Genomic DNA, 14,216 nt, shown 5'->3' with positions numbered 1-14,216 from the left:
AAGGTTAGGATTTGTCTGGAGTTAAGCTTTCTCCACTATAAATTCAACACAAAAACATGAACATTATATCATATTAACTGCATACCCTATTCCAGATTTGCAGGCTAAGTAAGACATCTGACATTGAACACTGTAATTTATTGGTCAATATAATTACCTTTGCTGGATGGAGTGCAATAAAAAGACTTTAGTATAATCCAGTGACTGGTCATTATGGTGTAATCTAAAAAAGTGTTTAGTCAATTTAATTTAAAATTCAGCAGATTATTGACATTTTTACAGACACAGACACAAGATAAGTCACAGCAAGTTCTCTGTGTCTATTTTCTTATCATGTTCTGTAACTTGGTTTAAATTAGTTTATTGCTATATTCTACATTATAAAAATTATAATTCATGTCACACACAGTTTATGCAAAGCCTGAGGATAACACGTTTCAGTACTATAGACACCTTCAGATTAATTCATATTTTATCTTCTGTGGTAGCAGACCTTATTTGTGTAAATTATTTTCTGAAAGTGTTGCTGCCACAAGAGTCACGTTTTTGCTGTAACATATTGTTTTCTTTTCCATTTATAACATGTTTTACAACCCATCACTTATTTCTATTGCAGCTGGCAAAACTGTATTGCGTCAATGTAGTATTGGCTCAATTACTTTTTTTTTCTCTGTATGTGTGCCTTGATGTGTTTTTATTGTTTTACCATAGGTGGCAGTGAAGAGAAATTTGGGGTTTATCTACTCTTGCATGCTATTGCACTTTAAAATGTAAAGTAGAGCAGCGCTGTGCAGAAAGTGGGTCTTTTACAGTTGATCATATTTTACAGACATGATTAAAGACACTTTACCTCTGTGTTACAAGGTGTTTCATAGTGTGCAGCCATAGTTGTGAAGTACTGAGCTTTGTACCTCTTGAAAAATAAAAATATCAAACATACTTACAAAATCCTGTAAGTTCAAATAACTTAATAATAAATTATTTTAAAAAGTAGATAATGTACTGAACTGATATTTAAGGTTAAAAAGAGAAATGGCTTTGGGAGGACGCATTTACTGTAACTTCAGTTATGTTCACCAATCAAAGGAAAAATAAACAAAAATAAAGTTATATTTAGCTAACGAGAAATGCTTAATTTAAGTGTCTCAAAATTCTCAGACCAACTGCTATCTACAAGGAAGCTATAGTTTTAGTAAGCCTGTGCATAATAATTGAATTTCAAAATACTATTTTTTGCTGAGAACATTCAAATTCTTGTTTTTATAAAGTTCAGAATGGTGCAAAGTGTTAGAAGTTGCATGAAAAGTCTCCATTTCAAGAAACAATTTACGAAATAAACATTAAAAGTTATAAATTCACATTGTAAAACTATATAATTACATATAAATAATTATCACCAGTAGGGGGTCCTCAAGGGGCAAAAAGGGGGTGTGCTGAAAATGTTAGAAACTTTTAAAAAAGCCACTTTTTAGGGGTGTCAAAGTTAACATGTTAACTCATAATAATAATTAAATATGTTTAACAAAATATTTTTGAATGTCAAATTTATTATATAAAATTGCTTGCTAAAGACTGGGCAGAAATCATGAGATTATCTTCAATTAAAATATTTTTGTTGTGGTTTATACATCTAACAGTAGCCTACTCCACTAATGTGAAGAATAATTCAACATTAAACAAAGTGAACACATTTCCTACAATGTTTGAATTATTTGCTTTGACTTCATTACAATTGCAATATAAAACCTACGTTTTGGGAAACAATGCTTTTTTCATGAGATCGTTAAAAAAAAATGCTGCTTCTTTTTCCCCCTCTCTCTCACACTGTATAAATTAGTCTATACACAGCTACATTTTAGGAAGGGGTCCTTGGCGTTAATGTGATGCACTGGTTGTTCTCATCACAAATATGTCGTTTCCTATTTGTTCCTTGAAAAAAAAATGTCCTTGCAACATAAACATTGGCGAATCATATAGCAGGTTTGGTCCAATCCCAAACTTTTCCTAGTTTTATTGGTTCAGTGTAAACAATTAGGTTCCAGCTGTTTCACCAGACATGTTAGTGCAGTGTTGATTGACATTTCTTTAACGCAATCAAAAGAGAAGCTGAGTTATTGTCGCCTCTGATTGGTGGACGCGCCTTCAAGGGGCGGAGATTGGAAGTTGAATCCGAATCCAGCTGTGAATTGGTTCGCATGAGCGGATTCGTGCTATAGACCGTTTTGCCGACTGGGAGAATCATAGGAGAATTGTGTGTTTTCGCAATAATGGACAGGTCTTCAGCATAGAGAGCTCTCTTGCGCATCATTTCAGGACGAGCTTAAGTTTTTCCTTTCCATATATGCAGACAGAAAATCACTGCCTGCACCTTTAGAAAAAGATTTCTGAAGGATTTTTCTAATTGTCTAAGGATCTGTAATTGTCACTGTTGTGAATACTTTTGAGCATTAGATCTTGCGGTCATCTAATAGAAAGAAAAAAAACATTGAATTCTAACCTTTGTTGCATTACTTTTTAAGTGTGCGCACACGGAGAAAGCGATCGGAGCGCACAATTGGGGATCGGGAAGCAGTTTTGCAGGACTTTGTCTTGTTTTTATTTGGTTGTTGGTCATCGAAATACAATGTTGAAATTTTAAGGCATGATGACCGAGTCACTGAGATGCCTATAAACCTGCTTGCGCTGTAACTGCCACCTGGAAACTCAGCCTGAGAGCTCCAACTGATCCTTTTCAATACCATCATTTGGACTGCTTTTGCATCAGAAATGATCATGCGATGAGTAAGCTCGATTTGGGCATATTTTCCGAAGCAATTACAGGTAAGAAATCAACATTTAAAATATTTTACTAAATTATTGTTAAAGCTTAGTCACGTATACGCTCATTTGCTTACAGTTCATTATGTGGTGTGTAATCATCAAAAAGGTAGTGCCAAGTTTTAAAGTCATAATTAGTGTTGATTTAAAATGCAAATTATGTTTTTTTAGAAGATTTTATTTATTTAATGAGAGGACACCAAAGTACCATATCATATTGTTACCATGGCTTATTGTTCCCCCCCTACAGTTCCGTCAATCATTGGGCTACTGAATACCAGCCTGTAAAATTCCAATAGTCTCAAAAGTCTTGCCTATAATATTTTTCTTTTGTTCGAATGCACCGACCTTAATAAATAATAAATACAAAATACAGTTATTCTTAATGCATTTTATCAAATATAATTGTATTTACAATCATGTAGGTTAAAATAGACGGACATGTAAACTGTTTTACAATGTCATTGCATTTTTCATATATTTTCCCGGCATTTCATAATTACAGAATTGCTTTTCGATTGTACAGCTAGTAATGCATGCATTGTCTCTCCTCAAGGGGGTGAATGATGGCTGAAGATGGAGAAAATATCTCCGAGGACCATCAGCTGAGGGAAGCAGAGGGTAGCTCCTCTCTTCCAAGGACTTTTATACGACTTAACGACCTGTCCGGTGGCGGGGAGCGTAGTGAGCTTGAGGCTGATGGAGGTGAAAGGCGGGAGAGCGCAGCCGGAGAAGCGGTGGAGGAGGCGTCCGGTAGCGGCGAGGAAGCATTGCCCTATCCGTCTTTGGCACCGGTTGTGTTTTTCTATCTGAAGCAGACCACACGTCCAAGGAGTTGGTGTCTGAAAATGGTTTGCAATCCATATCCTTTCAAACTCAAATGCACTTTGCCTCACCTGGATGGTATTCACCTGTTCAGGTAGGACGCGCTACGGTGAACGCCGCCGGGCGTTGTCTTAGGTTTGAAAACAACGTATTCGCCACAATGTTAATAAATGATTCTGGTGTTAACACGTTTTCCTCAGCTGAAATTAGTTCAATTGGCGAAAAAACATCTCCCAAACAAAGAGAAAATATATTTTGAAGTCCCCATTGTGCTGATAGCGCGATACCTACAAATTACAGAGCTTTAATTCTGCTTGTGGTGTGGAAGACAACACGATCCTGCAGAATATCAGAGTTTATTAGACTTGGCAAGCGTGAATGTTACCTCAACGGTCTCAAACTGTCTTAACGCAGTTGTTTGCGTATGTATGACTTACAAGCTCAGAAAAGTAATTTTATTCCATTAACTGGTCAACAAGGCATGGCTCTGAGGCAATTTGACATCACCTAATTTATTAGCACTGATGAGTCAAGTTATTTGCTTGTTATTTCTAGAGCTAAGAATCATGCACACATGCCTTTGGCTGTATATCATCAGAATTTACTATTATTTTTCTTTGAGGCAAAATCATAGTATAAATACATGTCAATGATTTGTTATCGTTTTATCAGATGGCAGTGCCAATAACCCGATCTCATGGGAAAATGCAAGTATTTTACGAGGTGCCGATGTCATATGAATTTGTACAGTGTGATTTGTTCAAAAATATAGGCATGAAGGTCCAACTTTGAGCCCACCCCTAAACCTAACCGTCAATGGGACGGTACAGTAAGCAGATTGTACAAATTACGCACCAATTTCGCACCAAAACTGTAAAATAGTTATGAATTACCATGAAATTGTATTGGCAGTGCCTAGAATTCAGCCCAAATTGTATTTGGCCTGTATCTTCAGGGCAATAAGTATATTGCTTTTTACTTTCTAGAAGATCCGATGGACTCCATCTAGGAGTAGGCTAATTTGAGGAGAAGCCAATAACATATTACTGATTTCTTAACTTTGTGATTAGTTAATTATTTAAGTGAATCCAATCAATCATTGCATGCCTTTCAGTAAGAGCGACTAACAAGTGGTTTAGATTAGTCACATCTATCTAGTCCTAATGTCTTTAGGGTGTTGTTAAAGCTCTCATTCCCTCAGCAGCGAGATGATTTCATTTTGTCTTAAGAGGCTTCCCTGTTTAGCTGCCAGTCATTTAGCAGAAAGAGGAGAAAACGGACCTGATTGCGAGCGTGTGAGGGAAGGGATGTGGTTAGCATGTGTGAGTCAGAGGTGTGCACTTGCAGAATGACTGATTCTGGGTTTAGGTGATCTGTTTGCTTTTCGACAGACTCGCAGCAGCCTCGCTGAAGGAAAGAATGCTCTTTTGGATCGAACGAGCTGGCTGGATGTGATTGTGATGTCTGGGTTCGAATGCTTTGTTTTTCTTCATTTGGAAATATGATGAGGCTTGTGGGCTCTGAAAGGCTACCCAATCAAACACACTCCTCTTTCCCCCATTCTTGTTTCTCAAACTCCTCACGCTCTTCCCCCATTAGACGAGCCCACATCCCTAAAAAGTAAGCCAGGCTTATGAAACACACTGCCACTGGGTGTGAGTGGGCCTTTTGGTTCTCCGGGTCTGATGGTCTGGTATTCCTCAGAGATAATAAAGCCAGCTCTTGCCATCGCATTTCCATATTCTTAAATGCCACTGTCTCTACCAAGTCCCGTTGATCCTGAGCACTCATGCGCTTAGGAAAAGACTGAGCCAAAAGGGATCCTATTAACTGTGGTCAAGAAATAGATGTGGAATTCCCTCTCCTTGAATCGTCCTGCTGCACTCCTGCATAAACAATCTGTTCACAGTCCAGTCGAGATCAATGCACAGGTTGGCTGTTTATTTGATTTTATTTATCTATGAAACTTTGGTCATGTTCAGTAATTATACAGCCAAAGTGAACAAATCAAAGCGTGCAGTGACATTTGCACAAACGGGAGTGTCTTCCGTGTATCCTCTTGCAGATTTATGTTTCGAGACAGTTCATCTCTCACGGTGCCATCTCATGTAATGATTCCTCGTATGGAAATTTCTGTTCTTAGATCATTGTTGTGGCGTGGAATGGGGCCTGAATCTCTGGGACTCATTATTAGCGGGAAGATTTATTTATCTGTATAGTGTTCATAGATGACCTTTAATGCATCTCTGTGGCCATTAGAAAAAGGTCACTGTATTTTAATAGTTTGAAAAGTATCTCAGATCAATCTTCTGTTCTTCCCACTGGAAGCATGTAAAAGTGTTGGTCCTATTTGAGAGTCTTTGGACAAACTCATTTTCCCACTTTTTTCCCACTTGGGATGTAAAACTAGAATTTTGATTAAAAAAAGATTGATTGAGTCATTGTTACAATATCTGACAATCTCGGTTGCAATTTGGCTTGTGCATCAGTTGATCGCTAAATCAGTTCATCAAAAAAATCTCTTTGTATTATTGATTTGCCAGTAATGATGGAGTTTTCTTTTTGTGATTGATTTGCCAGTAATGAAGGAGTTTTCTTCTTCTGCGTCCTTGTGCGTCCTTGTGCGTCTGTTTGCCATTAGAGAATGATTCCGCAGTCTTTGTGATTCATCATTCTGTGTTTGTATTCTGTCATTCATTAGATCTTTTTTTTCCCTTGAGTGTTACTCTAGCTTATTGAACCTTTGACTTGTCCTCCGTCATGGGATTTTCTCTGGAACCACCAGCATGTTTTCCGTAGCGTCGGCATTCTGGGAGAGTTTGTGTGTATGCGTGTACCTAATAATGCCTGTGTTTGCGTGTGTGAGAGGGAGAGAGTTTGGGTGTTTGATTGAATTCACTTTTGAAAGTTGGGCTGTACTGTTGATTGCGGTGACATCTAAATAGTGTAGTGAAGTTCAGTTATTAAACTGATTTAATTATAAAAATATTAATTATAGAATTTGTAAGTGATTAAATTAATAAATATGATATAGTCTGCATGTGCTGCATGCTTCAAAGTCTGAGTCTTTGTATAATGTGCATTGAAACGCAGAACACTCAAGGGTCTGGATTACTGTATTGTTTTCAAATTTACGTTTTTTTTCTAAGTATCTTTGACTGCAAACTAATTATATAAATTGAATGCAAACAAACAGAAATTGTACCTTTAAATCACTATTAAAAACTGCTGTAAAAAGTAGACTGAGTTGTTCCACAATTAAATTGAGTAAAAAGAGTTCCAGGAAGTCCAGGAACAATGTGAATACATTTTTCCATATTTTTTTCCATATTTGAATATAAGCAACATAAGTAATGTTTATCATATTGCAATATTGCACTATACAGCAGCTCAATGAAGTTCAGCATGGGGTTCCAAAAAAGAAAGACAAAATAAGATTTTTTGGGGTCTCCAAATTCTACAGCCAAAATAAATAGTTGTTCTTCAAGGATGTTCATGCTTGTACATGTAAAGAACTAAACCCAGGCCTCTTTCAGTTTTGAATAGAAATAAAGCCATTCTCTTTGCATTCACATTGTACCTTAACTTAAGTGTATTTAGATATCTTTTTGTCTACTTTACCTTCTACTTTCTTTTATCTTTTTTTTCTGATAGTTTTTTCACCATGACCTGGATAATGTGAAAGCAGTCACAATTTGCAGAAAATTGGAAACACTTCCACCATGATATCAAATTCAGTCATGTGCACTTTGTGGTATTTATGTAAGGAGTATTTAAATTCCTATTAATTAAAGAGAAGAAATTAGAAGACAATTATGAAATGGCCAATTCCAATGTTTAAAATAGACAGAAAGATGTGCCATAGCAATACTATCTTTGCAGCAAGATTCTCAGATTACTGATGCAGCTTTAGGAAGGAAAAACGTATCGGTTACGTATGTAACCCTCGTTCCCTGAGTAGGGAACGGAGACGTTACGTCGGATGACGACGAATGGGGGTTTCGCTTAGAAGCCTATCACCTTTGAGTGTTAAAAAACGAGCCGATGGCAAAGAAAGCCATGGATCTGCGGAATTTGCATAGCGTAGCTCCGCCCCACCTCGTATATAAGGAAGGACGCTGGCAACATGCAGATATGTTTTTCTGCTTGAGAGCCAAGACTGAACCCGGCGTTCCAGCGGAACAGCGGAAGTGGCAGGAAGACGTAACGTCTCCGTTTCCCTACGAACGAGGGTTACACACGTAACCGAGACGTTCCTTTTCGTTGTCACTCCCGAGTTACGTCGGATGACGACGAATGGGGGTTCCAGTCTAATCACGCCACTTCTCGGCTGTCTTCCAGTGCCCTGCGTTAGTGTGAGCTCCCTGTCGTGAGATTGGCACGGACGAAGGACTCCAACTTAACACAGGAATACCAAGGTACACTGGGGAGCATATCTCAGTGGAAATATGCAAACCATGCCCGCCTGAAGGGAGGTCTTAGGAATACACGTATGGCCCAAGAGCGGGTAACATACGGAGAAACACTGGAGTGTCCAGCCCGTACGGTGGAATCTTTCAACTCCAGGGGTGGCAAGGTGGCTTGCCGAGGGAAAGACACATGCCAAGGAGGCTTATAGTGGAAATACACATGTGGGGGTAAGCCAGTGGGGGGACCATGCACACGGAGGCACCTAGCCAACTGCAAAAGCTTCCGGAGGCATAACCTTGGCGTTGACGTCAACAGTGCTGGAGGAACCTAGGGTTTCTCTGGGAAGCTCACCTGAGGAAATATCACACTATCCAATCAGAGGAGTGGAATGGCGAGCAAGTGAAGACACCTGAGCGGGTCCTAGTTAATGGCTAGTTGAAGCGAGTACACGAGAGGACACTGGCTCCACTCGGAGATTATGGAATCTCGCGAATGTGTTTGGTGTCGCCCAGCCTGCAGCTCTGCAGATGTCTGTTAGCGAGGCGCTATGCGCTAGAGCCCAAGAGGACGAGAGGGCCTTCCGAGTGGAGTGGGCCTTCACACCAAGGGGGCACTGTCGACCTTGCTGCTGGTATGCCAAAGCAATGGCGTCTACTATCCAGTGAGACAACCTTTGTTTGGTTGAGACAGCCTTTCCCTTCAGCCTCCCACCATAACAGACAAAGAGCTGGTCTGAGGTCCTGAAACACTGCGTCCTGTCTACGTAGGCACGAAGAGCGCGTACTGGACAGAGCACTGCCAAGGCTGGGTCTGCCTCCTCCGAGGGCAGTGCTTGCAGGTTCACCACCTGGTCCCGAATGGGAGTGGTAGGAACCTTGGGCACGTATCCAGGCTGGGGTCTCAGGATCACGTGAGAGTTAGCCGGCCCGAATTCCAGGCACGCTTCGTCGACGGAAAATGCCTGCAGGTCCCCTACCCTCTTGATGGAGGCCAATGCATTCAGGAGTGCTGTCTTCATCGACAGGAACTTAAGCTCTACTGACTGCAAGGGCTCAAAGGGAGCACTCCGCAGGGCAGTCAAAACCAATGAGAGGTCCCAAGAGGGAACGAGAGGAGGAAGAGGGGGATTTAGTCTCCTCGCTCCTCTCAGGAACCTGATGATCAGGTCGTGCTTTCCAATGGACTTACCTTCAACTGCGTCGTGATGTGCGGCGATAGCGGCAACATACACTTTCAGGCTGGACGGAGACAGCCTTCGCTCCAACCCGTCTTGCAGGAAGGAAAGCACCACACTGATCGGGCATATCCTGGGGTCTTCTCGGAGAGACGTGTCTCGTGGACGACGCTCTAGCGGAAGTGATGGTAGCCACCACCGCTGGTGGTAGGGTACTCAAACCCGTGGAGGTTCCAAAGATAGGGATGAGGGTGCCATAGGGTGCCCCGTCCCTGAGGAAGGAGGTCCTTCCTCAGAGGAATTGGCCAGGGAGGTGCTGTCACGAGGAGTACCAGGTTCGTGTTGGCCAATCTGGCGCAACCAAAATGACCTGCTCCTCGTCCTCCCTGATCTTGTACAAGGTCTGTGCGAGAAGGCTCACTGGGGGAAACGCATACTTGCGGAGGCCCTGCGGCCAGCTGTGCGCCAGTGCATCCGTGCCGAGTGTGCCCTCGGTCAGGGAATAAAACAGGCTGCAATGGGATGAGTCTTGGGAGGCAAACAGATCTACCTGAGCGTCCCCGAACCGTTCCCAAATCAGCTGAACCGACTGGGGATGGAGTCGCCATTCGCCGGAGAGAGGCTGAATCCATGAGAGCTCGTCGGCTGCACAGTTCCGGTCTCCTGGAATGTAAATAGCATGAAGCGACCTCAGATGCTTCTGACTCCATAGAAGGAGGTGGCGGGTGAGTTGCGATATACGGCGGGAGCGTTGACCACCTTGACGGTTGATGTACGCTACTGTCGCGGTATTGTCTGAACGGACTAGTACATGTTGGTCTTTGAGGAAGGCATGGAAGCGGTGCAGAGCCAACCGTACTGCCTGCAACTCGAGGCAATTGACATGTAGAATGTGCGCGAACATTGCGACCGAGATCCTCTGCACGGGGCAAAGTTGGCTCATCTCCCAGTTGACCCGAAGGCCCAGACGAGCTAGGTGCCGGAGCACTAGATCTCTGTGTCTGCAAACCTGGTCTCGAGAGTGAGCTAGGATTAGCCAGTCGTCGAGAAAGTTCAGGACGCGAACCCCGTGTAGCCGAAGCGGTACAAGGGCTGCCTCGAGGACCTTCATAAAGATGCGAGGAGACAGAGCTAGCCCGAAGGGGAGAACCGCGTACTGATATGCCTTCCCCTCGAAAGCAAACCGATGAAACGGTCTGTGTCGAGGAAGAATGGAGACATGATAGTAGGCGTCCTTCAGGTCGATCGCTGCAAACCAATCCTGTGGCTGAACGCATTCGAAAATGCGTTTGGCCGTGAGCATTTTGAACGGAATTCTGTGAAGGGATCGGTTCAAGACGCGCAGGTCCAGGATTGGCCGTTACCCACCGGATTTCATCGGTACAATGAAGAAGGGGCTGTAGAACCCGGACTTCATTTCGGCTGGAGGGACAGTCTCGATTGCACTTCATTCATTCATTCATTCATTCATTCATTCATTCATTCATTCATTCATTCATTCATTCATTCATTCATTCATTCATTCATTCATTCATTCATTCATTCATTCATTCATTCATTCATTCATTCATTCATTCATTCATTCATTCATTCATTCATTCATTCATTCATTCATTCATTCATTCATTCATTCATTCATTCATTCATTCATTCATTCATTCATTCATTCATTCATTCATTCATTCATTCATTCATTCATTCATTCATTCATTCATTCATTCATGATTTGTTAGGTAAAGAATAGAACATGAAGTGAGCTCTTATTTAACCAGCAGAAAATGTTACTCTGGGCACCCAGCACATCCAGACAGAGCAGGCAGAAAATGGAGGGGAAGCTTTACAGACCAGCATATATGAGATATTAAAATGTATTTTTGTAACATAACCAAAGCTTTGAAATATGAGATTGTGTTGATCTTTTGTTGAAATTAAATAATGTCATCAGCTCTATGGTAATATTCCTCTCCACGGTGTCACAGCGACTCTATTCTCTACCGCTGAGCACAGCCAGAACTCCCAGACCTGGAAACACGGGTGAAAAACATGCCTTGTATGCATCCTTTTCACCTGCTATAGCAAATAACAGACTGCTCATTAGTTACCAAACAACTCCTGCATATTGTCACAAATTTCCATCGCTTGTGTGCCAAGTATGTGATTTACATCAGCTATATATGTTTCAGGTTGTGAAAGAGAGCATGTAAAAATGCTGTTCATTAGAAAAGGAGCCCATCTTAAGAGCTACTTATTTTTTTTTTCCAAAACTGTTTGTGTTACTGGCACGTCCTGCTACTGTCTGTTATGTACTTTTATAATATTGCCAATGTGCTTGGCTTGGCAGCACTCTGTTTCTTATGCATTGTTACTCCTGCTATAATTGGTGTTTTTGTTGCCAAATCCTCATACTGTTGATTTATTTAGACAGATTTTGACTCTGGAGGCGATCATTGCACTAACTATTGTCAATTAATCACAATTTAGCCCTCGATTCCTTCATTTGACAACCAGAAACTTAGCATAAACATAAAAAGCAGCTTAAACTGGAGGGATAAAGCCAATTTTGCCATGCAGAAAATGGTCATTACTTCGTGCTCAATATTTCATAATTCCATCTTTTCTTTTTTCAAGGCCTTCCCCCATAACACATTTCAGGCTGAATCCCATATATGCCAAGTCTGTGAATTAATGTACAGTGGCTCATTACAGGGTCCTGTCAAAGCCAGACATCTATAAGCCCTCTATTTGAACAAAAAGGGAAGTTATAATTACAGCCAGACTAGTCTGTCCTTTCAATTAGTCCTCTATTACATATCTAACTATCAGTTGAGAGCAGCTGGTGCAGTATGCTAGGCTATATCTAATAGCCTCAATATAGAACACTTTTGTTTGCCCATTCAAAAGGTATGTTTTTTTTTGTTTTGTTTGGAAAATATACTTGAAAATTAGCTTTCCATATGAATATAAAGTTAGATATTTGATCTCATAAATGTCCTTGTATGAAAAGTCAGATCCTTTGAAAATACAAATTTTCTCTCTTTTGCTGTACGTGGTAAAGTAGAATGATGGTTTGTTTGGTTTGTGCGTCTCCGAGCAATCAGTACCCTTGTGTGCGTTGCTGTGCTAAAATTTTTATTTTTATTTGCATTTATATATAAGCTAAATTGTCATTTTTGATTCATTAAATCATGTGTGAGACCTTCTGGTCTATTCCTGAGAAGGCTTCGATATTTTACTCTGGTAGTCTTGATAATAAATTACCGGTAGTTTGAATTTGGTAAAAAAAAAATATATACTTTTTGCATTTATAAAATGGAATAACTTTTTACGTAGATGATGAAATGGCGTATTTTTGCATATACAAAAAGAATATGCATGTATAGACTTGTTTACCCTGGAGGGTTTCTTAGTGGGCAGTTTCCTCCTCAATCAATATATCCAACAGCTTCATTCGGAATATTTACTCATCATAATTGTCTGTAAATTTGACCTGAATTCACACTAGGAAAAAAGAAAAGAGAAAGAATGAATCAAGCTGAATTGATTGTTTGACAAACACCCATTATTATCGAAATGTCAGACTCTTGGAACGCTCTCTGTCTTTTGTGTTGTCCTTTGAGTGTGTGTATATATTTTTCTTCTATATTACATTTTGTCACTGTTCTTGCTTGGCCGCCCACTGCCAATCTTCAACCTCTCAACACTCTCTCTACCTCTCTCTTTCTCCCTGGGTTGTTCCGTGAGATGTCTGTAAGTTTATATAGGAATCAGTCCAGGATTTTCCTACCAGCTTTTTCTCATTAGAGAATTGGAGGAGACTGGAGAAGTTGAAGGGAATGGCATGAGGCAGAAGAGGTGGGGGAGGGAGAAAGAGAGAGAGGGAAACTGGGGAAAGTAGGGGTGAGATGTATGTTGGCCCACCTAACCGAATTCCCATACGGCCTCTGAAGCTCATTACCTCTACCACTTGTGTTTACTTTCCTTTAGTCTTATTACCAGTTAGATCTAGCCTTTCCTTTCCCTCTGACACATCCCCCATCCTCTGCACGCTAAACCTAGCACATGATATTTATTTATGTTGATTCATTTGTCATTAACATTTTTTAAAAAGGTGATCTTTTTTGAGGGTCATTTATACAACGCCAACATGGGCTTAAATATTCTTGGTCAAGAGGGCGAACTTGTTCCTTCAGTTCAGTGTTTTTCACTAGAGAGGCATGTTTGACAGTCATCACATGTGTGTTTTGTAGGGGTGGGTGGTATGTCCAAAATCTAGTATTACAGTATGAGCAATTATTTTTCTGGAAATTCATATTTATACATTAAGTAACCCATGTAGTAATGCCTATTTTTGGGGTATTTTGATGCACAATATAGTGGTACCATTAGTTAAAGGGTGATTATTAGATTTATTTATTTTTGTCGATTTTGAATATTTTAAATTTGCATGCTTATTTCACATTTTCACATTTACATGAACTGTAAGTGGACATTAGATGACAACAAAGGAAATCTCTGAAACCACTAATAATTCAATAACACTGTTAGATGTATTATTTTCAAATTTGATAACTATTCATTTTTCATACTGTACATCACTGTTAATGCCTAAATTTTTCACTTTTTAAAATGATTGATTTTAGCTTTAAATGTTTTATTTAGCTTTGTGTGTGTGTGTGTGTGTTTATGTGTATATATACCGTATGTCAGTGCTGTCAAATTGATTAGTCGCATCTAACATAAAAGTATGTTTTATATATATATATATATATATATATATATATATATATATATGTGTACACACACACACACACACACACACACACACAGACACACACACACACACACACACACACACAGACACACACACACCAACACAGAGCACACACCAACACAGAGCGCACACACACACACCAACACAGAGCACACACATAAACACACACATGCGGTAATCATCTCTAGTACTTAGTAGAACACTCTTTTGCTGTTATGA

At 40.3% G+C, this 14,216-nt stretch overlaps 1 protein-coding gene across 1 annotated transcript in view; it reads left to right on the top strand.

Moving 5' to 3' along the window:
* Positions 1–2,212: 2,212 nt before the first annotated feature.
* The window catches only part of cacna1g (calcium channel, voltage-dependent, T type, alpha 1G subunit), a 276,677-nt gene continuing 264,673 nt past the window's right edge, over positions 2,213–14,216 (top strand). The window contains exons 1-2 of the mRNA XM_077200722.1: positions 2,213–2,820; positions 3,374–3,679. Coding sequence (XP_077056837.1) covers positions 3,381–3,679 — 299 coding nt within the window. The 5' untranslated portion in view covers positions 2,213–2,820; positions 3,374–3,380. The remainder of the gene's footprint in view (positions 2,821–3,373; positions 3,680–14,216) is intronic.

This window comes from Siphateles boraxobius, unplaced genomic scaffold (assembly GCF_051911475.1).
Source record: "Siphateles boraxobius isolate OS27281-9 unplaced genomic scaffold, OSU_SipBor_1 46, whole genome shotgun sequence".
Classification (NCBI taxonomy): domain Eukaryota; kingdom Metazoa; phylum Chordata; class Actinopteri; order Cypriniformes; family Leuciscidae; genus Siphateles; species Siphateles boraxobius.
Note: the sequence above shows the minus strand (reverse complement) of the source record. Positions and strands in the feature narration are given on the sequence as shown.